Below are 23,387 nucleotides of genomic sequence, written 5' to 3'. Positions count from 1 at the left end.
CGGGGAAAAAATTAGTATTAATTCAACAACCCAGATGGTAGTTGCTAATATCAACCATACACTTAGTTCACTGGATCTATCAAAAGGATTTTGTTCTTAATCAAAGAGATGGCTCTGTTTTATTTTTCACATATATCACTTCATAGAGGGAAAAGAACCATTAACAACTAAAGCATCTTATCTATGTTTAGAGATCTAAACAGCAGACTTAATCTGCCCTACAAAATCAGACTAATAAAGCTGTTTAATCATTTTTTTTTTCTTTCTTATTTTTTAGACTAAAGCCCATTCAAAAGACTGCTCTACATATTCAATGTCCCATTACATCAATCATTGTTCAGAGAGTGGTCAAAATGCTACAGGAAAGCATCTTTAATGATGTCATCTTCTGAATTATGATTACAGTCTTCATATATGGACATAATTACATCATACTTTAATGTACATTCTACATAGTTGATAAAAGTCCTGTATCCTTAATATCTGCAGCCTAAGTGAAGAGTGTAAAACTGAACCAAGCTAAGGAATGATTCTTTCTCAAAGGGCCAGACAGTTCAGCTGGCCTTTGTGACAGATTGATACTTGCCCACTTTTACACAGTCCTAACAGAGAACAAATCAATGCTGTGACAAAAGCAATTCACCTGACATTATTTCTATTCTGAAATTCTGAGAAAATGTTTGACTTTTTTGAAGTCTATCCTGTTTTCCCACATTTCCCCATTTTTCAGTTGTCTGGAAGGAAAGGGAATTTTATTTTTTCTCCAAGACCAGATGGACACTGCGAAAAACTGCACTGAGCTGCCCTCAGCATCACCTACATATCTTTTAGACTGCAGTGCTCAAATATCCTCCTGTCCTAAACCAGCCAAAAGATCATAGAGAAAGTCTGAAGGGTCAGCACTAATACTTAAATCACACACAGTGTCTAGTTTGATACAAAGAAAAGCAGACAAGCAAACCCAGCATGTTTAAAGTTGAATTCAGCTGGGATGAGCCTTATGCAGCTGTACATGTGGCACCCTCACATTTGGGATCCCATGTCTGATTTACAAAAAGTATTCATGTATCAGTTTTTGAAAGGAAATTAACATTACAGTACAGGGCACATCCGTGTGTAAATTCTTGCTAAGCCATGGTTGAAAGTTTTAAACCAATTGACCCTAAAATTTGCTTCTTTTTAAATAGGCAGGGGCATCTCAGGCAAGCTGACTTGGTGCCTCATACTTGTCCACCACACTCAATTAACCATTAGCCAGAAAATGCAAACTTTTTCTTCCCTCAACTATTCTGCATTTATTCTATGCAAAAATTCTGGCACTTTGGCAAGTATACACCTTTTTTGATATCAACATCCCAGCTTTCTATTCAATGGCATAAGAACATACATATGTATGTATGCAAAATTGAGCCCTTTCGCCTCTCTTCAATACAAAGAAAAACCTATTATTTTGCTATCCAATTCCTAAGTATTAGTAGAGTTACAGAAATTTGCCATAATGAAACTCTCAGATGTTTTTCCTGCAACATTATTTGGAACACTTCATTATAGATAAGGCAGCAATATTCTTGGTTTCCAATCTGTGCTTAAAATGGCATTCTGCCTGGTTAAAAACAAATTTTAGGATTGGTTTTTTAAATCACAGTTTTATTACAGATGTCACTAATAGAGGTGACTAAAATATTTATTCAAGTAGCCTTCTCATTTAGCTATCCAATTATGGACTAATACAACGCTAAAAAACCTTCAGAAAAAAGTGGTTAGATGTCAAAATGTCTTGCATATAATGAAGAAGGAGCACAAAGTATTTCCCAAATTGCAGGCTGCAATGAACACACAGTGAGTAGTTTTGTTTGGAGTGGAAATGCTGCCCTAGTTAACAGTGAATAGTTCACTGTTGGCTTCCTCATAACAAGACAGAAAAAGGATAGGGTGTATACATGTGTTTCACATCCATTCTTATTTTCACACTGAGATTTACTTTTATTCTCTAGCTCTGGAAACCATAATCTAAAGGTCACAACAACTTGTAAAGCCCTAAGATCTTCATAGGAAACAGGATGCCTTTAATCCATTACCACACAGTAAATCATCAACAATAATTATTCCTACAACCTCAAGCTCATTTCTCCATAGCCCAGCTGCCAGAAGCACAGACTGAAAGTCATGACTTTTGACTCATTCTCCTCCTGGAATTTGTTGCATCCTCACCAAGAGGAGGCAGAATTAAAAGCTGGCATTGGCTGGATGGGAAGGACAGTTCACTCCTGAGGGTACAAGTGAGAGCCCTGTGCCCTGGGCTCAGCTCTGTGGCAGCAAGGCTGACACGCCACCCACCCCTTGTCCAGTGCCTGCTCACACTGGGTATGAGCCCAGAAACAGCCCAAAACCCACACCTGAGCCACCACCTGCCCCAAGTGCAGCAGAACCCCTGGCTGGCACCTTCCCCTTGCCAGCTCACAGCACCTCTGCAGGGGAGCTCAGATCTGCTCCAACAGCACCATCAGATTGGATTGTCCACGGTCTCCACTGCGAGATCTCCCTCTGTGAAAACGGACATCACGTTTTCCTTGCATTTGTAATCTTCAAAGGCTTACAATTTTTGAAGGAATGTAGTGGAGAAAAGCACTTCAAGGGATTTCATTTAAAAAAATTAAATTAATTCCGAGGTAAAAGAATATATATAATAATATAAATAATTTGCATGATACTTTTTAATGAAATGCCAAACCACTCATCATATTGCAATTACTTTAGCAAATGGAGGGACAGCTTTAACAGGTCCCCAAAATTTTCTCCATTTTTTAAAAATGGAAACTGATATTCTAATTCAAACTTCTAATTACAAATTGCCTATAAAGTTAGGAAGTTCAGACACTTCTTATATTTCCTTTTATTTCTGGATTATAAAGGGGTGAAGACAAACAGAAGTAATGCAAAAATGCGTAATTTTTCAAAACCTAAGTTTTAAGCTTAAAGGAATCTAAATAAAGGAATCTAAATAAATTTGAAATTCCACATGACTGCTGAAAATTATAACCATTTCAGCCTACTTTCCTTTACTATTACAGTCCCCCATTCATATGGGTATTTTTTCAGCTTCACAGATATTACTTTCATTTTTCAGATTTCTCCACATTAGCTTATCCTTTTCAACCATTTCTGTTTAAAAATATTATTTGGTACAGCAAGGTTGGTGGCTTTTTTATTAAATGCCAATACTAGAATCAAATCTATAAAATCCTCTTTTAAATACAATTTCTCCTTCCAAAGTATTTTATTTCTTCTGGTAAAATACATGGAAATATATAAACACAGAGATTTGTATTTGTTAAATCACAGGAGTCCCTTACTCTGCCTGGGATGTGGTTCCCTGAAATAAACACAGTGAGTGAGACATATCCAGAGCACATCAGATGTACAGTGCTTGCATCAGCCACTGACAGACATCACAAGCAGCAGACTCACAAGAAATTCCCCTGTATTTTACATAACTGGTGCAATCCCCTCATTTGACCCAGACAATATTTCTCAATGAAAAAGAGTACTGGTTTTAGCTGAACACATGTATTTTGGTAAGTTTTTTCAAAGCTTCTTTTTGAAGATCTAACCTTACAATACTTCTACAGCTATTATTTTTCCATTTCTCTTGCTCTTTCTTACTGCTTTTTATCCCTCTAAAACACCAATAGAGAAGCACAGAATTATTTAGGTTTGAAAAGGCTTTAAAGATCACCAAGTCCAACTCTAATCCTAACACTGCAAAGCCCACCACATACATCCCCAAGCACTACATCTATACACATCTTTTAAATATCTCCAGGGACCGTGACTCAACCACCTCCTGGGGCAGCCCTTCCCAGTGCTTGGCAACCCTTCTATGTACTAAACATCATCTGGACTACTTAGGCATAAAGAAGCCTGTTGCTCCACATTAAGAGCTCCTCATTTGCTACAGAAAACTCCCCAACTTACAAAGCTGAGGAAAAAAAACCCCAACACCTAGGTGCATCTGTGACCAAGACTGAACTATCTAACAGCAAAAAGTTAAATAGGCAGGAAACAACCAGGCAGCAAGAAATTGATGCAACTGGAAAACTCACTGCAAAGTGAATTTTCATGCTCTGGAGAAATCTTTCCAAGAACTTAAATGGGACAGCTAAATGAATTCATGAGACAAAAGGAGTAAACGTCCTCATGCCTCTGAAGAACATAGTCCCAGGTCACTGTGGAAGTCAGCACAGTTTGTGGTAGATCGTGTTATCCCCAAGAGGACACTGGCAACTGGAGCACAGAAAAATTCAGATCTTTCCCTTCAGGAAACTCACTGGTAGTTTTACTTGTTTGCCTTCACGTTTCACCTTCCTTGAAAATAGTTTTGCATTAGGTTGCTTTCTTCTTATAAGCCTACATTTTTCCCAGTGCTAGATCAGTCTAAGAGCACCACTGAGCACAGAAGTAAGCATTTTTAGCAGCACGGCTTGCAGTAACCAAGATGAGATTTTTTTCCCCCTCTGGTTAAGGAAATACAGATCATAGTAACGAGGATAGAAAGAGTATGCCAAAATGTTGAGTACAGAAATAGAAGAAGCTAGTATTTCAAACTGACGTGAGAGTATTAAAAATAACAAAGAAAAAAAGAAATTAGAAGAAACTGTCTTTTCTGACCACATTGTTTCAATGGCCATTTCACTGATACAGCCTGTAGGAGATATAATAGGCTTAAAACAAGGTCCTGCAGTAAGAATCCTGGCACTACATCGCCACGTGAATACTTCTCTTTCTCAGAATTTTTCAAAATCTATGTAATAAAGGCGGCTTTAATGGAAAATTACACTGAAAATCACCTGACTATTCCTATAGAAGTTGTGTGGGTTATGTTCTCATGCATTTTTCATAACTGCAGAACAGCTTGTGAATGTCACACTTAACTGTCACACTCCCGAGTCTAAGTTTTAAATAGATTCTTTTTTTTTTTTAACTAGAGAATATTAAACTTCAATATAAAACTATCATTAAGAGAAAAATATTGTTTTCACAGTACCTCTGTAAGTTAAAGAAAATCAAAAGCGAATATCTGCTTTGTTATACACCTCAAAAGAAATAAATCGACTGCTAGAAAAATTTGAAAGTAAACCCAGGCCACGAAGCTCAACTGAGATTAAATCATAAGAATGAAAGATAATAATTACGTTTTAACCATTTTGTCTTCTTTGTCACAGGAGTAGACCTTCTTTCACAAAACCATATGAAGTTTTCACGCTAATTGCCGGTTGTATCCAACCTATAATAATAGGACAATTTGACCATATCTTGAAAGTTGGACTGTTTTCTAGGGCAATGTTCAAGGGATACAAAGATGTTCAAGCATTCAAACCAAGCCTCAGTCCCAGTTCTCCCGATCTCTGATCCCATTCTGTTGCTTGCATCTTCCTAACCCTTTAACACACAGCCATAAATTAAGAGCAACCTGGGCAGAAGCGACCATAGAGCTCTCTGTGCAGGGTGCAGTGTTTAAAGCTGTTCACTTGTTCTCCAGGCTATTAGAGCACAGGAGCTGGCTCAACTGGCACATTTTATCTGCCTTTTCATCTAGAGAGCATCCCCCAGGTCAATGATTATTAACGCTTCCCTTGTGCCAGTAGAGAAAACTCCACCCTCTACACTGAACTCTGAAATTATCTTACCTCCATAAAACATACCAACCAGGAAGGATGCACTTACCCTAGTAATTAACAGGTTCCTAATTGGAGAAGGTTCCTACATCGGAAGAGGAAGAGAGGCAAGAATGCCACAGCAAGGGTTTATTTGGGCGGACAGAAATGATGCCTAACTTTTGGAGAAAATCCTGACATTAGTGTCTATTTTAAAGCTAGAGTTCTTACACAACTTATTTGCAATGTGATAACAGGATCAGTAGGATCATTACAGGAATTACGCTTTTTTTTGCTTGTACTTTTTGGAGGAAGATTGCACGTATCAGGACTGAAAACTAATAAAAGTTACAGAAACAGAAGAAAGGCTGCTCTCCAAAAGAGTGCAGAGTCAGTGCAGTAAAGCATTGCTTATCCAGGTATTTTTATTGGAATGTTGGGGTTTTTTACATTTATCTGAGTTAGCAGAACGTTAGTGTTTTGCTTGATTTTGTTTTTAAAAGGTAATTGACACATAGGAAGATATACCTTAGCATGACATTTAAATTCACCACCAGGGAGCCTAAGCTATTTTTGGAGAACAAACTGATGTGTATCGCTACATAACTCAATCCTGAGCAGATGGCTACTTTATAAAGCTTGCAATATTCTATTTACATATGGTGCAAAAGTACTATTCTACTGTATAAAATATGTACTCTGAATACACCAAAACTTTACCTTGCACTGGAGTGTGATTAGGTGCCTAAAGAGCAGGGTTCTCAAATAAAATTTTCAGATAATTAGAGTCAAGCCATCTTTTAAAACCAGTTGTTTGGGCAAGAGTGACAAGTGTTTGCTTTTTAAGTTGTGATTTTTTTTTTTATTTTGTCCAGTTTATTAGGTAGTATTACCTTTATTTAAGGAGAAAAGAGAAACATTTTCTTGCCTTGGTAGACAAAGGACTCAGCATGAGATTTTTGGAAAGATATAAACAGAGAGAGAGAGAGAGAGAGATGGGTAAGTACACACAGCTATAGCTATATGTATATTATATATATATATATATATACACACACACACACATATGTTGTGTTGGGATGGACCAGAGAAAAGGTTTGTCAAGCCAAATCTCCTTCCAACAGTGGCTGACAGACAACACACAAGTAGGCTAACACCTACTTCACCACCTCTATTGTCCACTATTCTGATGTGATAAAGGAATAATTCTGTTTTGCTAGAAAATTCATCCCATAATACCATACAATTTCAATCAGCATAAGCAGTCTGGAAATCACTGTTATAGGTGTCTTCTTATGTTCGAAGCAAGTGAAGAAAGTAGAAAGATTTTAAGTGTAAAAATTAAGTTTGTTGCATAAGAACAAACAAACAAAAAGTGGTAGATTCTATCTGTACACTATTGCACTAATTAACTACACAGGAATTCGACCAGGTTGCAACAAGATGTGACATTAACTGCAGAAAAATACTTCATGTTCAAAAGCTGGAGATTTATTTTCCAAGTGACAATCTGTGGGAGGATCATGGAGCTCCAGCTTCCCCAAACCTCTGTGTGTTTCATCTTTCTCACCACAAAGTGCAGTGCATTTCAAAGGTAAGGACAACACAAAATGGGCACCGTACCACCTGCAGAGTATTTTGTGATCTTTATCAAACACTGAAACTGATACCTGTCATAGAGGTGATAAAGCTGCTGAAATTAATCAAAGCAGAAACTAACACCCCAGGGCATTATAAACAAAGTCTTTCAGGTCACATCCTGAAAAATGTTATTTTTCTGAGACAAATAAAGGATTTTTACCTGAGCAGAAGCAGTGAGGAATACGGAGACTGCAAGCCTTGGCCATGCACCTTCTGTAAGAATCATTTCCACACCTGATGGCTACACAGGACTTCAAATTATGAAAGGAAAAGACTAAATGGAAGCCTATCTCTAATTCAGTTCTCCTACTAATAAAGCATAGAAAGTGAAAATTGAAGGTAGCATATCTCTATCAGAGTATCTTAAAATAAAGCTTACAGAAAGCAGAGCCAAAACTGAAGCATGACTCCACAGCTGTAGCCCATATGACCCAGAGGGCACAGCATGTTCAAGAACATTTACAGAAATTGCAATGTTTGTTCAGACTGGTATAACCTATACAACACGAAAATTTCCAGAGAACCAAGTACAAACTCAGTAAGGGAGAATATGCAGCTGACATGGAAGAAAAAGATGTAATGATCAGAAGAGCAAGTAGCAAAGACATCTCCTAGACAACATCAGGGCTACAAAAAAAGATGAAACCCTAAACCCTTTGTTAATTCAAGTATTATTCAAAACCACAGAATGATACATTTCTGCAACTAACCATACAGGCTTCACTCAATAAAATCTGCATCAGGGCATCTACTGCCTGGAGCAATGTATTCAGACTCTGGGAATAGGAATAAAGCATCTTGCTCTTGTCTCTGCATTGGATGGCTGAACTCAGGTGCGCCAGGCAGGACCTGATCAGCAAAGAGCTAACACCACCTTTTGCTGTGAACTGCTCTTCCATTATTCCCCATGCTCTTCCTTATGAGGAAAAGTCAAAAATTACTAACAATGCCTCCAAGCAGAAGGAAGAACTGAGTTCACCAAACAGAGCTATAAAAATCAAAGAGAATTGCAGGAAATTGAGAAATAAGAGTTGTATTTCAAGAAATTCCTTTGCACGTCCTGTATCCGGCAAGTCTGTGTGAGTCAACATGGATGAAGATTACCAAAAGCATATGTTTAGGGCTCTAACCAGCAGCATACTAGTAGAGGAAGCATTAATGTCATTTACATAAGACAATACTGGGATCATAGGATATGGCATGCAGTAGAGTTCCAGCCCTCTGGAAAGAACAAGATGCCAAAAACACAGTTTCAAGAACATCTGCTTCAAAATTCTGAAAGCAACTGTTCAGTATTAACAGAAGAATGTCAAAAACATTAACAGAAATTAGTAATAGCTTCTAAGAGGAACAGCAGAGATGAGGAGTGAGTTAATGTCACAAAATAGTTAAGATTTTTGTAAAAAAGTCATTAATAGTTGTGCTGCCAAAAAATAATCATAAACAAGTAAACCCAGTGCAAATAGATTCATCCATTCTTAATGATTGTAAAAGTTTCATGGTAAGAACTCCTTGTCATGGACTCAGATGGAACACACTAGAGACATCTTTGGCAGCAGCTATATAATGCCAAGTGATGATGAAAAAGAAAATTTGTTTTTGCTACAGATGGTTACATTTTAAAATGTAACCTTTTATAAAAAGGACAGTCCCCTGGAGGCGTGACATCTTACCCGCTAAATTCACACGGGTTAAACACAGCTCATCTACAGAAGATTAATCTCTTGCCATTTCTTGTTAGAAGTCTGACAGGCTTCAGTCAAACTTCTGTAGGGAGGACAAAAGATGTCCATAAGATAGAGCAAAACAACGAAAAGAAAGAAAAGAAAAAAGAAGAGACAATCAACCTTTTAAATTTTTTCGCACCAAATAAGACTGGAAGTGTTACATCCATTCTATTTAGATCCGTAGTTTTCAACTCAAAGGTCACATTATTATGGATTTTTTTTCTTGCCAAAGCATAACAAAAATAGTTTTTCAATAATTTTGAAGGTCTTTTGGGGGAAATCTGTTCTGGGTATTATTCATAAAAGATATGACATTTTATTTATCTAGTTTCTTTCAAAATACTTGAGAAGAAAACTATTATGAAATGTTGCCAAACTCTTCTTTGTTATTTTTCGCTCTTCTCGATCTCTCTTGCAGAGTTTCTGACAGAGAAATAAATGTTATTTTTACGACTTGATTTTAAAAAGAGAATTATAAAATGTAAACAAAATCTGTCAAATCTGATCTGTTTCTCTAAAACCAAAATCTAAAAATCAAAAAGGCAATTCATGCGATTTCTTAAACTTCATGGGAAAGAATTCCTCTTCACAAATAAGCAATCCTCTGCCAAATTTGCTACATAAACATTATAGCAGCTGTAATGACATACCAGGATAAGGAGAGGAAAATGCCTAGAAATCCTGTAAGACGCCCTAACTAACATCTGAAAGGAATTTAATAAACATACTCTTTTTCAAGTTTTATTTTCTGATCCTATTTTGTTAATAACACAACAAATATATATGGAAAACACATTTAATAGCTGCTATAACTTTTTTCTTTGCTGTTTCCAAGTAAACGATCCCTTCTTAAGCAAGAAAACATTTATCTGGTGCCTCTAATCCCACCATTGGCACATGCAGAGGTATCAGGACTGTGCACTTACAGAGCTGGGGCTGGAGTGCCGCCTGACTTTAGGTGATTCCTTCCCTGCAGATGAAGTTTTGAAGTTAATGCAAGCGTTGTTCTCTGAATGAACCCTCTTCACTTGATTTGTTGGCTTCTCAAATGGATCAAAACTACTCTGTGTCCTCTGAACCCGAACTTTTTTATCCTCAGGAATTGTATCCAGAGGTTTGATCACTGAATCCATTCCCTGGCAGTTCCGTGTGGACATCTTTGTGACACATATCTGTAAAGAAAAAACATGATTTGTTGACTCTAACAGGCTTAAAGTATATATCATTCCATGCACCAGCCAGCATCAGGAAGGCACTGAACTTCATAAGCATTCACTTTCTATTTCTATGTTAAAACTGGAAACAACACATGCATTTTACATAGGGGAGACCCACATCACAATAATAACTATAAAAAGCCTATCTTTGTACAATGTACTAAAAGATTCTGGAAAAGCAAGGCAAAAGAGGAACATAAACTCATACATTTGTGTTTTCTTGTACAATGTGTTCTTGGCAACAATGCCACTTCGCTTCTCTCTCCAATCTAGCCACAGATATCCACAAGCAGTATTGATTTCCATTTGTTGAAAATTGGATGAGACTAAACTAAAATAAATGATGGTAGTTTGTGTGTGCACTGGCTGGTGCTGGCTTTCCAAAGATTCAATACCGGTATATTATTGTATTTTTAAATAATGCTTATACAGTGTTATTATTATTATCACCATATGTCTCAGAAAATCAAATCAGTAAATCAATTCCCAGGCACTGAAACGTGAGAGTGCAGCTCAATGGCACACTAAAGCACAGAAGTTCAATTCTTTGTTACTGTGAAGTATGACTCTGCCAAGCTCTAAAGACTGCCACTTGCTGCTTGAGCTATCAAAATGTGCTATGGTTAGATCAAAAGAACTAAATGAGCAGAACAGCACCTTTAGGTACTCCAGTCATGTACATTTCTGGTTTTAATTTCAATACACTCCAATATATATGGCATTTTTTTTAAATTACACTGTTGGTGAGATGTTGTGTTTGAGGCTTCAGCTTCTGTTTTCACCCATAAGAGACTTGACTTTTACTTGGAAAGAAAAAAATAGCTTCATCTTTCAGGCTACAGGAAAAAGTTACGAACTGTAATGCAAGGAGACCCAAGAGGCTCCTCTAATTGTAAGGCACATCAAAGTAATCTACAATGTACTTTTTCCATGACATTTGCATGGTTTTTAAGGATAGACAGTGTTAATTTGCTGTCAACTGAACTGCTCATATGAAAACAATTTAATATTCCATTCATGCACCTATAATCTATTCTAATTTTTGAAAACTTGTCATCCTAAAACAGTTAATATAAAAAAAAAGTTACCATTAAATCAGGAGGCTTCCTTCCTAACCAAAGTATCTCCAAAACCTTCTCCAATAAGTTTTTATTTCCATCTTCCCAGAGGCCTTTTGTGCCTTGAAATCCAACTTACTTCAATTGTTTATAGAAATATTGGGTGACTATACCTTGTGGAGTTTGGCTATTTTTTTTTTTTAATTATCTTTCTTTAACAGTAGATGAAAGATTTCTTTTTTACATTAAAAATTTAGAGTGCGTTTCCTGCACTGTGCCATCTGGCCAAATGATCATATAGCAGGTTCACTCTAATGAAGGACATTACTACTGTCACAAACTAGGTCTTACAAGGGCTCACATTTCTTCTCACTAAAGTGATTTCTCCAAGACTAGAACTTCACCACTTATAACTTCTTTGAGAAAAGGAAAAGTCACCCTTCTTTCCAAATGATAATTCTTTTTTGGGCTTAAATTAGCACAATTATGTAATTTTGGTCTGTTACTTAAGTGAGAAAAGATAAAGAGCTGCAGCACAAAGAGTTTTTAATTTGTCTTCTTGTAAAACTATTTGGTTTCTTTTCTCATATGCACCAACATGTATCCACACACTTCCCAGTGGCATCTCCATGTTCTTGCAATGCTTGCTACCAACAAAGATGTTTTAAAATAATGCAAATTGAAATTACTGTTAATACAGCAGCCCTTCCATGTTGCATAATCAACATGGATGCAAATACATCAGTAATCAGCAGTCAGTGTACTCCTCAGCATCTGAAACTCTATGATCTAGAAAACAAGGGCAGGAGATATGGACAAAAATTCCCAAAGCAGCACTTGTCCTTTCAGGTGAACAAGGTGCCTGTAGCACATGAAAATACTTTGAATGCACAACTGTAAACATACTATAGATAATAATGCCATGAATGCTGCTTCTATTTTCTTTTTCCACTGGAAAATCTACATGTGTTTTATGTGGGCCATGTAAGCATTTGTTACTACTGCCTTGACTGGAAGCAGTAATAGTTTTGAATTAGATGTTGAAAGGAGGCACTTGAGCCTTCAGGCCACTTGACTGAACCTGGAATAGAATAAAAATCCCCACCACCATCCCCACCATTAGTAGCCAGCTTCCAACTTGCAAATGACTAAAACCAAGACAGCACCAACCAGCTCCCCACTCAGAAGTCAAACACCTTGGTGGATGCACAGGCTGGACACCACTGTCACCTGTGGAAAAGCCTGCAGAGAAATGCAGAAGTAGAGGCTGCTCACCCTGCCCATCTGCCTGTTCTGCAACTGCAGCACATCTCCTGCCAGAGCTGACAAGGGTTTTAATTCATCACTTCTCTCTCACCAATATCAATATTTCCTTGGCAGAAACAAAGCATTCTCTCCCCATGGCTGCTGAGCAGAGCACACTGTTGAAGCCAGCAAATCTAAGCTTACACCACTGTTGCAGGACACACATTTCCAAACTGTCTACCCTGAAGAGACACAATATTTGAGCATTTGTTTTACATTCTGCCATTGATAGGCCAAGTCCACTGACAGGCCAACTTCGTACTGAAACTGCTCTGTGAAGCCTGAAAGGATCAGGTCTAAAAGGTCAGCACTGAGCACTGGTTGTAACCACCTTAGGGACACAAACTCATTGGCAGTTTCAGGTTTCCCTCCATCAGCAGGATTAAGCTACCACAGTAGGGCAGATTTTGCCCCTGGTCAGCACTCCTGCTACCAACTGCTCCTGTGCTCCAGCTAAGGGTACAACTTATTCTGTAGTGGATTATCATGCAAAAAAGCAACAATGTGCTAAGCAAAACTGAAATAACTTATTTTGGAAATCTTCCTCTGCATAAAAATGATCATCAGCTTGACCCCATCACCTTTAGGAATATTATGGATTTGATTTTTTTTTTACTATAATTCAGCCTTTTAATATAACAGTCCCTTGTGCAGCATAACTGCTGCTTATAAATTTCAACCTCTCAAAGGAGATGAACAAATACTTAGCATCAGAAGGTGTTAGACTTCTGTAAACCAGTGTCTACCTTGCTGAAAGCCAGGAGAAGCCTAACATACCTTCTCATTTCCAGATTTCCTTTTGCATATGAGAGTTAAGGACCAGTTAAAGCACAGTATTTGTCACAAAGAACACCAGTTCATTTTCAGAGTCTTTTAGATGCTCCAGGGTGATCCTCTGGGAAAGTGAGACTTTCCCTCTAAGTACATTCTGCCACCTCTAAGACCAGACTTTTGTTTTTTACCCCCTTTCATTTGTTCTAGCTACGTAAGTCATAGGTTCTTCAGAGTGGTCACTATTCTTTTACTAACCCTTCTTTGACACAGAACAACCCTAGGGCACCTCAATGAAGATGACAATCCAGAAAGTTATGGAAATTATCTTTTTCCAATGCAACCTCAGAACTGGATTATTTTGTTGAATATCTAATTTATCAACAGTTATCAGAATAAAACACAAAGCAAAACAAGCCATTACATGTAGAAGTCAGTACCTATGATTAATTAGCTCTCCCTATCTATGTAATATCACAGTTAAAACAGTGTAGCCCAGGCACTCATTGAGATGCTGTAAATGCCACCACAGTCAAAAAAAAACTGGTGCTACATGAAGATGTGATGTTCAATGGCACCTTAACTAATGAAAGTACTGAGCCCAAACGTATGTAGAGACAATACAATTGATATCTTCTTTTGTCATGCACGAGATAACAATTATGATTTATAAAATGAAATCAAAGAGAAGAAACTTTTAGTAGGGATATTCCATGCATTTAAAGAAACCTCTGTCTAGCCAAGTGCAGGAGTCATTAAGCAGTTTTAATTGTCATTTTTTTTAAACAAGTAATCATATAAGGTAACATTAAGGTATGTCAACATTTGAAGTGATTCTTTCCCCTTCAGGAGTTACTGCCATGACTTTGTGCTTCTCCTGCCACAAACTACATTCAAGGCAAAATTTTCTGAGCTATTAACTATTACCAAAACTATTTGGTTTTTAAAAATAGGGCAATGGAACCACTCTTATCTCTTTCAGACGAGGTATTTTTGCCAGCAGATCTCATGAGGATCAGAGATATGGGATCTTCATTTATGTTTTACTCTTCTTTACAGGAAACAAGATTTAAAAATAAGCCAATCAACTTAATACACTTAACAACTATAAATTATTACAGGTGTAACAGGGAATACACAAAAACCCCTGCATCATGCATGGATTGTTCAAGAAAATACTACTTCCTTCCAAACCTCATATGATATTAAAGGCTCAAGGAATTCACTGGACTATTCACCACTTCCTACTTTGGGCATGTTAGGTGGCCCCAGACACAAAAAAAAAAAGGAGGAAATTGCTGCTTTGTCACCAAGGTTCCCGCCTTGCAGGAATCTCAGTACCTCAGAGAAGCATGATGAAAATGGATGTTGGCAAAAATGGCAGGAGAGGGGCTGAAACAAGGAGCAGATGACTTAAAAAAATAAAAAAAATCTAGAAGAGAAAAAAAGTAAGACAAAACAATGGGAATTATATGTATGGTATTCACATCAGAGAATTTCACATATAGAACATTTACCCCCCAAGTCTTTGCTTTGGTTCTAAGATGAAAATCCTGAAAAGGCTAAACTAGACTCCAATACCAGTCTCCCTTTAAGGAGATTTGCTTTTCTACACCAAAAAAAGAGTGGTCCTACAAAAAATAATTTTTTGTGTTTGAAGTTACTCTTTGGAAAAACACTTCCAAAGCAGCACTCAGAAACTGCCCAGGCACTTGGTATCTTGGGGGGAAAGATATCATCTGGAAAACAGCAATGACTATTCCTATTCAGTGAGGGAACAGCATTAATAGCTGAGAGTCCCTGATCCCAGATACAATTTCCAGATCTTGGAAAAAAGATCCCAGTCAGCCCAGGTGTGCTCCAACAGTAGCACCTCTCCATGAGCATCCTGACCATTACATTTCTCACATATGGATCATCAATAATTAACATCCCCAACCTGTTCCACATTCTGCTGCCAAACCATACATATTCTCCATACTCTGATTACTGAAATAAACCCACTTTTAAATTTTGTCCACAATTATTTACTCAGTCTCAACTGAAAAACGTAAGACAAAATGAGACATGATGATGAGACATTTAAAACTTACAGCACAAACAACCACTTGGCAGCAACCTGAAGAGCTCTTCTCTACTTTAAAAAAAAAATCACAAAAGGAAGATTTATCTAGAAAATCAGAATATTCATGTCAATTTCAGTAATTACTTGCAGTAAATAAAATGCAGCACCACAAAAGTTAGTGCAGCTTGATATTAAAAGTTACTTTAGTGTTTCTCTGTGGGTTTTTTAATTTATTTAAGGTAAAAAGAGCCAGAATATTCAAGATCTCCTTATGTTAGAACCACAAAAAAGCACAACCTAATTTATACCTTGTAACTTTCTTAGCTGCGGATCAGAATCTGAAGACAATGTACGACAGACAACACCACAGCTTGGATGGCATGTTTTCCCCCTGCTTCTCCTGCCCAGTCTCCCAAACAATCCGAGAAGATCCCAAGGCTGCTCTAGGGTAAAGAACCTTAGTCATCATTATGTCAGTATGGACCACGGGGTACAGCCTCCATCCTAAAATCATGGTACTTATCTCAAAACATAATGTCAGCATTTAGCCAATTTTTTTCCCATAAAGAATACTGCTGAAGTTAGGAGACTGAAATCTCAAGAGTAATTTTGTTCCATGTGTAAAGCTCCATAATAAGCCCCATTAAATAAATAAAAATCAGTATAATCATTCATGGAACCACTTCTAAATAAAGATGCCTCTTTGAATTACCTTAAATCTCATTTCAAGCAATACTCCTTAATCTGCATTTGGGATTAATGTGAAAATAATAAATGGTGTATCAGATGTAGTTATTGTGATACAGTTTCAATGCAAGATTTTTTCACTCCATCACTGTCAGCAAAATTAAGAGGAACAGAAACAGGTTTCCCAAAGAAACAGGATTCTTAAAATTAAAGGTTTCTAGACTAATTCATTTACTGTTCAAAGTCACATAGCATTGAAAGAGTGAGACTGATCAGTTAAACCATTTAAGTAATTTATAGTCTTACAGTTCATGAATTTTAAAAGAGTCATGAATGACTCCAGAATTAATCACCTGTTTGGGTACTTAGTAAAATATATACTGTCCCATATCAGTGGAATTTATTCATATGAATAAAGATATCCTCAGTAACAAAGAACAACCAATTCTGGCAGAGCTGGTCACACATACCACACAGAAGAAAAAAGTCTGAAATGCTTGTATAGTGTAAAGACACCCTACTCTGTGAAGTTCATTACATCTTTCAGGAAGATACATTATATCTGGGTTTTAATTCTTACATTTAACACTACAAATGCTTACTTTGGTCATCCAGTGGATACAGACTTGCATAAAATATCAAAAAAATTGCCAACCATCTACTATTTTCTATTGGTTGTTGCCTCTGTGTAAATCTGGGGGAGAAAGTGACTGGTTGAGTAAATACCAGAGCAGACATCCAAAGCTGCTACTGAAAAATCTGAAGGAAAAATCTGAATTCCACCCATTTGCACCATTCCAGGAGATGTAATATGAAAGGACCAGATACAGGGAAACCCAAGATCTAGCATGCAGCAAGAAAAAAAAAATTAAAACTACTGAGTGACGTGGGGTAAGGAAATCACTTAACCTCTCCACAGTTCGATTTTTTTGTTCACAACAGTGATCTTGCCCCTATCACTAGCAGAAACTGGGAGTGCTATTTAAGTTTGTAAAGCACTTGGACTTTTTTAAGTGAAAAGTTATGAAGATATAGATTATAATTTGTAGAGCCAAAGCCCACTGGAAGTAGTGCAACAATCTCATTATTACAGACAATAAGACTTAGCAGTTGCATTTAGCTGAGAGATATATAAAGAAAAAAATATATAATCAAGTGACTACTGGTTCAACAGTTGAATAGCTTGGAATGTAAGTCTGCCATTAATTTTCACTGGAAAAATCCTATCTGGATATGAGTTTTTATTACCTTTTATAAGCATGTTATTTTCTATCATGCTTTGGTACCATGGCAATTGAGAACACAAGTCATCTGCAGATTTTGGCATCCCTGGAATTTGACATTTGCTACTTATAAAACAGTTTGGAAATGTTCTGGAGTATTATAAGCAGCTTTGTTCAAAATAAAAATGCAGCTATCTGTAGATTTACTCTCTTTGCAGAACAAAGCAATAGGCAGGCTCTTTCTCATTTTAAACAAAAGTCTTGCCTGCTTCTTCTTGGTCCATCTGGTAGCACTCTCCACCCTCCCCAAGAGAGGGTCAGCAAATGACTGCTGGACCCACAAGCAGAAACGCACACAGGTTGAGAAGACAGCTCAGCTGGGAGTTGGTGAGAACTCTCAATATGGGAAAAGATCCATGAAGAACAAGAGATGAGATAAGGGAGCGGATAAAATTGTGAAAGGGGAAGTAGAGCATGTAATGCTGCACGACATCACCAGCCAGCTCATACCAGAGCTACCAGTGCAATCAGGCTCACACTTGAAAGAGGTCCTTGAACACACTCACCCCTCCCTGTAATCACCTGCACCAGCCCTTTGGTTTGAACATTTGATGGACACAGCTAAAAGAAGCTTGAAAGAGAACTTGAAAGGGGGAAAAAAAATAGGGAGGTGATGGAAAGGAAGGAAGATGTAAGGAAAAAATGGTTGTAAAATAAGACACTTCTTTTCCTCTCCTGATGGCCCCTCTCCGTCTCCCAAAACTATAATTCATAGTCTTGAGTAATATTTATTTAATTTTAATTTGCTACAGAAATTGCCAGCAAAGCTAGCTATGAGCAAGCAAATGCAACTGAAAATAGAGCTCAGAGACTGGAAATGGTATCTGGGGATATGGTATGCTCCTTGCTGCACCTATCACAAACTTACTCATACACCTCCCACAGCCCATCTCAAAGGCACTCGCCCAAAATGGCCGTTTAATTTCCAAAGTCAAAGCTGATGTTAAACCAACTGTCATTGTCAGATGGAAGAAGGCGAATATAAAAAGGTCACTGAAGTGCCAGATGGGAGAATTTTTGAACTAGAAGCTCTGACATTAATTCTCTGTGTTTGTCTGAAACACTGAACTCAATGAGCTGATTAAATGTCTGTGCTGAATTGCCAAGTGAGGAAAAAGTCACTCTCACAGAAAGACCAACTGATCAGACCTAGGGTATGAATCCCAGCTGCATAAAAATTTGAAAACATTTTTACCTGCATCAAGGAAAATAACATTTTGTACTGAAAGTTAATTCTGGTTACACAATTCTTTCTTTTCACCACCAACACACCAAGAGCTGAAGTATAGTACATATTTATTCTGCTAACTTGAGACCTAAATATTAGCATAATTTCTGAATCAAGAACAATCCTGAAATCAGGAATTATTGAAAACTATTTTAGGTGCCCTCAATATGGTAAGGAGAAGCTGAGCATTTCTAAATTTTTTTTTCTTCTGTTCATAGCACAGCCTAACTTCAGAAAAGTGAATTTCCAATCCATTAGAGCTGGTGCTCCTCTCCTTGCAGAGAAAAAAGGTCCAGTATTCAAGAGAGTCTGGATTAGGTCTATAAAAGCCCACATATGTCCTCAAAGCAAACTCTGTTCTGTGACAACAGACGTCAGGAGGAGTCACCTAAGGACAGGGTCTCAGATAAAGGTCACACTGAAGTCCTGACAGCCTCTAACGTTCATGAAAAGAGACAGAAACTCAGTGGAGCTGATCTGAAGGGGCATTTTGCTCTATTTCTGTACTGATGCCCCAAAATCCAGTAACTGTGCTAGTAATAAAGCCTGGCAAATAAATTCTCCCTTTCACTTGCACAGTGCTCACATTTGCCATGGTGGCGTGGAATGCAATATGCCACGTGAGCCTTTCCTGAAACTGCAGCCAGGCTGCTGCTCCCATTAACCTGGGTCCAGACCTGCTGCATCCAAGAGCAGGAGGGTCCATTCCTCCAACAAACCAAACAGGAAGGCACAGCTGAGGATCAGCAGGGGTGTCAGTGTGGGAGAGAAAGCTTCCAGTGCCAGGCACGAGCCAAGGATGCCTTGGTAACCAGAAAGGCGGTGGAGAAAGTGTCTGAGCATAAACACTCTCCCAATTGTGACAGGTGGTTTTTATACTCTTTTACTTAGTTACCCACTTGTATCTGTTGTCTATCCTCCTCTGTAACCATATGAACATGATTTAAAAATAAAGATTAAAAAAATATTTTCAATCCCTTTTCCATATCAGCCTCCTGCTCCAACAGATGGCTACATGTGCCAGTGCTAGTTTATACAGTTTTCTTTCCGTAAGTGCATTATTAGTGGTTTTGTGCGAACAGTATATTAAGTCTTTCTGAGTTTACAGGTTTATAATTTTATTCTGTCCTCCAAAACTCCCCCTGATCATGAAGTTATCAAAGGCATATCCATAAATGCAGTAAGTCTTGCCACTGCCAAGTTTAAGTGTGAGAAATCTTGAGAGACTTGACAACAAAATGCCTATTCTTGCTAGATTCTGAGGCTGTCAGTAAGGTTTTTAAGAAAATAAATCGTAAACAACTCCATGCCTTGAAAATAAGTTCTACCCAGTTCCTTTAGGCTCCTTTGCCTATCCCTAGCAAGCCTCTTCATTCTTTCACAGTTATCGTCGAGTACTTCAGACTGAAACAAAAAAAACCCAAAACTTACAAGAAGGGACTGCAACAAAAACACTGCTGTTGGTGAGATCTGGTCATGCACCTGACAGTATAAGACTTAAGCCCAGCTACTCAGACCTTTCACATATATGCTCTTCACATAAATGTTGAAGAGCACTTTTTAAATTAAAAGACAAAAGGGATAGGTCATGTAATCATCTTTGTGACATATACACATTTGCAGGTGGAAAGATTCTGCAGCTATCTTTTGTCTGATGTGATGGCAGCCTTCACTGCAATGAAGCAACATGCATGTTGCATGGTCATTAACAAATCAATGCCACTCTCACATTAGCTTCAGCAGATGTTTTAAAAATGCTTTGCAAGAAATAATTCAAAATTAGAATGGTAAATTAGTTTGACTCCTTTTCCTTCAGACCATTTCCTTCATTTAAGAAAAAAAAATCTTCTTACTTCATTCCTTTCCCTGTTTTTGTTGGTTTTGGTTTTTTGTGTTTTTTGGTGGTTTTTTTTTTTTTTTTTTTTTTTTTTTTTTTTTTTTTTTTTTTCCTTTTTTTTTTTCTCTTCTTTTGTTTTTTAACTCTCTTTAGCAAAAGCCAGACAGTAGACTAGGTAATGAAAGTTGCTTGCTTCATTCTGCTAATGCATTTCAAAGCTTAATTTTAGCACTAAGAAAGAAATCTCTCCAGTTCCTACTTGCTTCATCCCTGAGGTCAACAACCCTACAGGTTCAGAAATGCACCTTCCAAGGCAGATGAATGTCACAAGGAAAGACAAGCTCTCTGAGCATTTCTAGATCTGCTCCTCTACATATTATCTTCCAAATCACTGAATTTGACAAAGTATCCTCTATCAAATCAGCACAGTATAAAGGTAGAGGCAGAAAAAAAGCTTCAGCTTTGTCATTATCCTCTTGTGTGAGGAATCTTCCAAGATCTGAATAACCTACATTCCAACTCAGTCTCCCTGAAATCTTAGTAACAGCCATCCATGACCTTTCTGCCATTCCTTTCTTTCATGGAAGTTTGAGAGTTCAGACAAGGATGACAAGCCCAGTTTCACAAATAATTAAATGAAAAGTCCTCATCTGTGTTTGGATTTCTTATACACCTGACTTCTTTCTTTAAACTTGTTCTTTCTGGTTTTTTCCCCTCAGACAAATGACCTGGTTACAGAATTCTATAAAACTTCAACGAACAGTCTCAAAGGAATTTTCTAGCAGCTACCGCAGGTTTGCCAGACTCCAGCAGCACAATAACTTTCAAAGCAGAAAGGTGTAAGGGAGCATAATGAAACTTGCTTCTCAGTGCATAATGTGCTACACTGGAAAACATGCCATATCCTACAATTCAGAATTCAGTTAGAAGCATAATTGAAAATTAAGTTACTTAGAATATGAAGAACACTCCAGTATATCTTTTCTTGCCAAGATGTACAAAACTTAAAATGGAGTTTATAGTGAGAAGAGCTCATCATAAGAAGGAAGGCTACAATTTTATAATGAGAATTCTCTGAACAGCCTAGAGATAATGCTCTTTTCTTTTTTAGAAAAACCTATGTATTTCAACAGAGAAGTGAAAATCACTGCTGCTTCTTTGATGTGTTCAAGCCAAAACATGTGCTGTAGTAGACTTATGACTGTGCTCAAATGAATTTTAAAGAATAAGCTGTAACAGTACAAAGCAGCCAAGCCTTCTGCAGTTGGCGGCAATTTGCACCTCCAAAGCCGTGAGTTCATCATGAATCACTTTCAACAAGCAACAAATTTTGAGAATCAAATTGGTCAAAAATCACATCTATCATTAGAACATCAGTGTGAGAAGTCCTCTAACCTTACAGTACATTGAGCTTCTCATGAAAAAATTGTCACAAAACTGAGAGTGATTGTAGCTGTTTCACACAGCTTACCCTGCACAGCTGCCTACCAGCAGTACAATCACAATTTATAATTATATAATTTTATGTATCTGGACTACTTTCACAAACACAAAGTTCCTTGCAAATTTGAAAGTTAAGGGGCTGGTTCCACCACTTCCCTAGGCAGCAGCAAAACCAACCACCCCATCATTAAACTGTAGAACTTTTCAAGACAACTTTTCTGCATTACATCAAAATAAAATTTCTATAGCCAGTATTTAACAACAGAACCAATTTGTTCATTAAAATCCCCACTATTTACAGGGAAGTCCAGGCAAAGCTATTTTACACATACTCTCTAACGGTTTAAATATATTTTCTGTGTACTTACACAAAGACTTAATAAAATGGAAAAGGACATATTCAAACATTCTAAGCCTGTAGACTGAAAAGTATCAGAAATGAAATAAGTGAAGCTGAGCTTTCACAATATATAAATAGACATTATGCCTTTTCCTAGTGGTTTTACTTCCCCACTGCTCACTTGGCAACATTTGGTATCTTCCTCTTCAGGTAAGTTGTATACAATTTAATATTAAATTACAAACATCCAACACAGTAAAACTGAAATATAACTGACATAAATTCTATTCCATTTCCTGGATAGAATAATACAGACCGGATCAAAAGCTTGCTGATATGATACTTGTTACTAGCTTAGGTTATTTTACATTTATATAACATCTAGCTTAAGTTTATCAAGTTATTTTTCAATCAGAAGCTGCAACAGAACTAATCAGCAGGATGAGATAGCAAGTTCAGCTCTTGAATTAAGGTACACAAATTCCAACAATAAATCCTACAAACATTTGCAAAATAAAAGAAAAATCTCCACTCACACTTTTCACACCATTTCTGACTAGCACACCAAAACAAAGACAACTAACATAAAACTGTATGTTTCCATGTCCTCTGCAGTCTAGTCCAGAACTGATAGAGCAACTTCAGAGAAGCCCATCCACCCAGGTACATGATAAACAAAAGAGCAAGATCACCAGCACAGAGAGAAAGCCCTGAAGTTACTTCTACAAAGGGCAAAATTACGTGTTTATGGGATTGATCCAAGAATTTTGTAATACAAAATCACCTCACTGAATTCAACATTAAGTACTATGTTAAATTACTATTTCAGTACTTGCTTTTCACTAAATGGCTAAATCCAGAAATATATGTAGGTTTATATTAGAGAGTGGAATGAAAGATATCAGTGAAAAATATGCCACACATCAAAGAGATGCATATAATCAACAATTCTGACAATATACAATACACTTTTGTCAAAAGCAAAAAGCAGTCACAGAAAGGTATTTACTGAACCATAGCAAAATACAGAAGTCACCATGTAGGTGGAAGGAGAACTTAAGGACTGATGGGAGTTGCTATTGGGAGAACTTGTCCTAACATTAACATTATAGTAACAGTATTAAGAAAAAT

General features: G+C 37.3%; 1 protein-coding gene across 1 annotated transcript in view; it reads right to left on the bottom strand.

Annotated features, from left to right (window-relative positions):
* CDK14 (cyclin dependent kinase 14) overlaps positions 1-23,387 on the bottom strand; it is a 312,752-nt gene that overhangs the window by 217,714 nt on the left and 71,651 nt on the right. The window contains exon 3 of the mRNA XM_066317133.1: positions 9,949-10,194. Within this exon, the coding sequence (XP_066173230.1) occupies positions 9,949-10,194 (246 nt within the window). The remainder of the gene's footprint in view (positions 1-9,948; positions 10,195-23,387) is intronic.

Source organism: Sylvia atricapilla, chromosome 1 (assembly GCF_009819655.1).
Source record: "Sylvia atricapilla isolate bSylAtr1 chromosome 1, bSylAtr1.pri, whole genome shotgun sequence".
NCBI classification, from domain to species: Eukaryota; Metazoa; Chordata; class Aves; order Passeriformes; family Sylviidae; genus Sylvia; species Sylvia atricapilla.
Note: the sequence above shows the minus strand (reverse complement) of the source record. Positions and strands in the feature narration are given on the sequence as shown.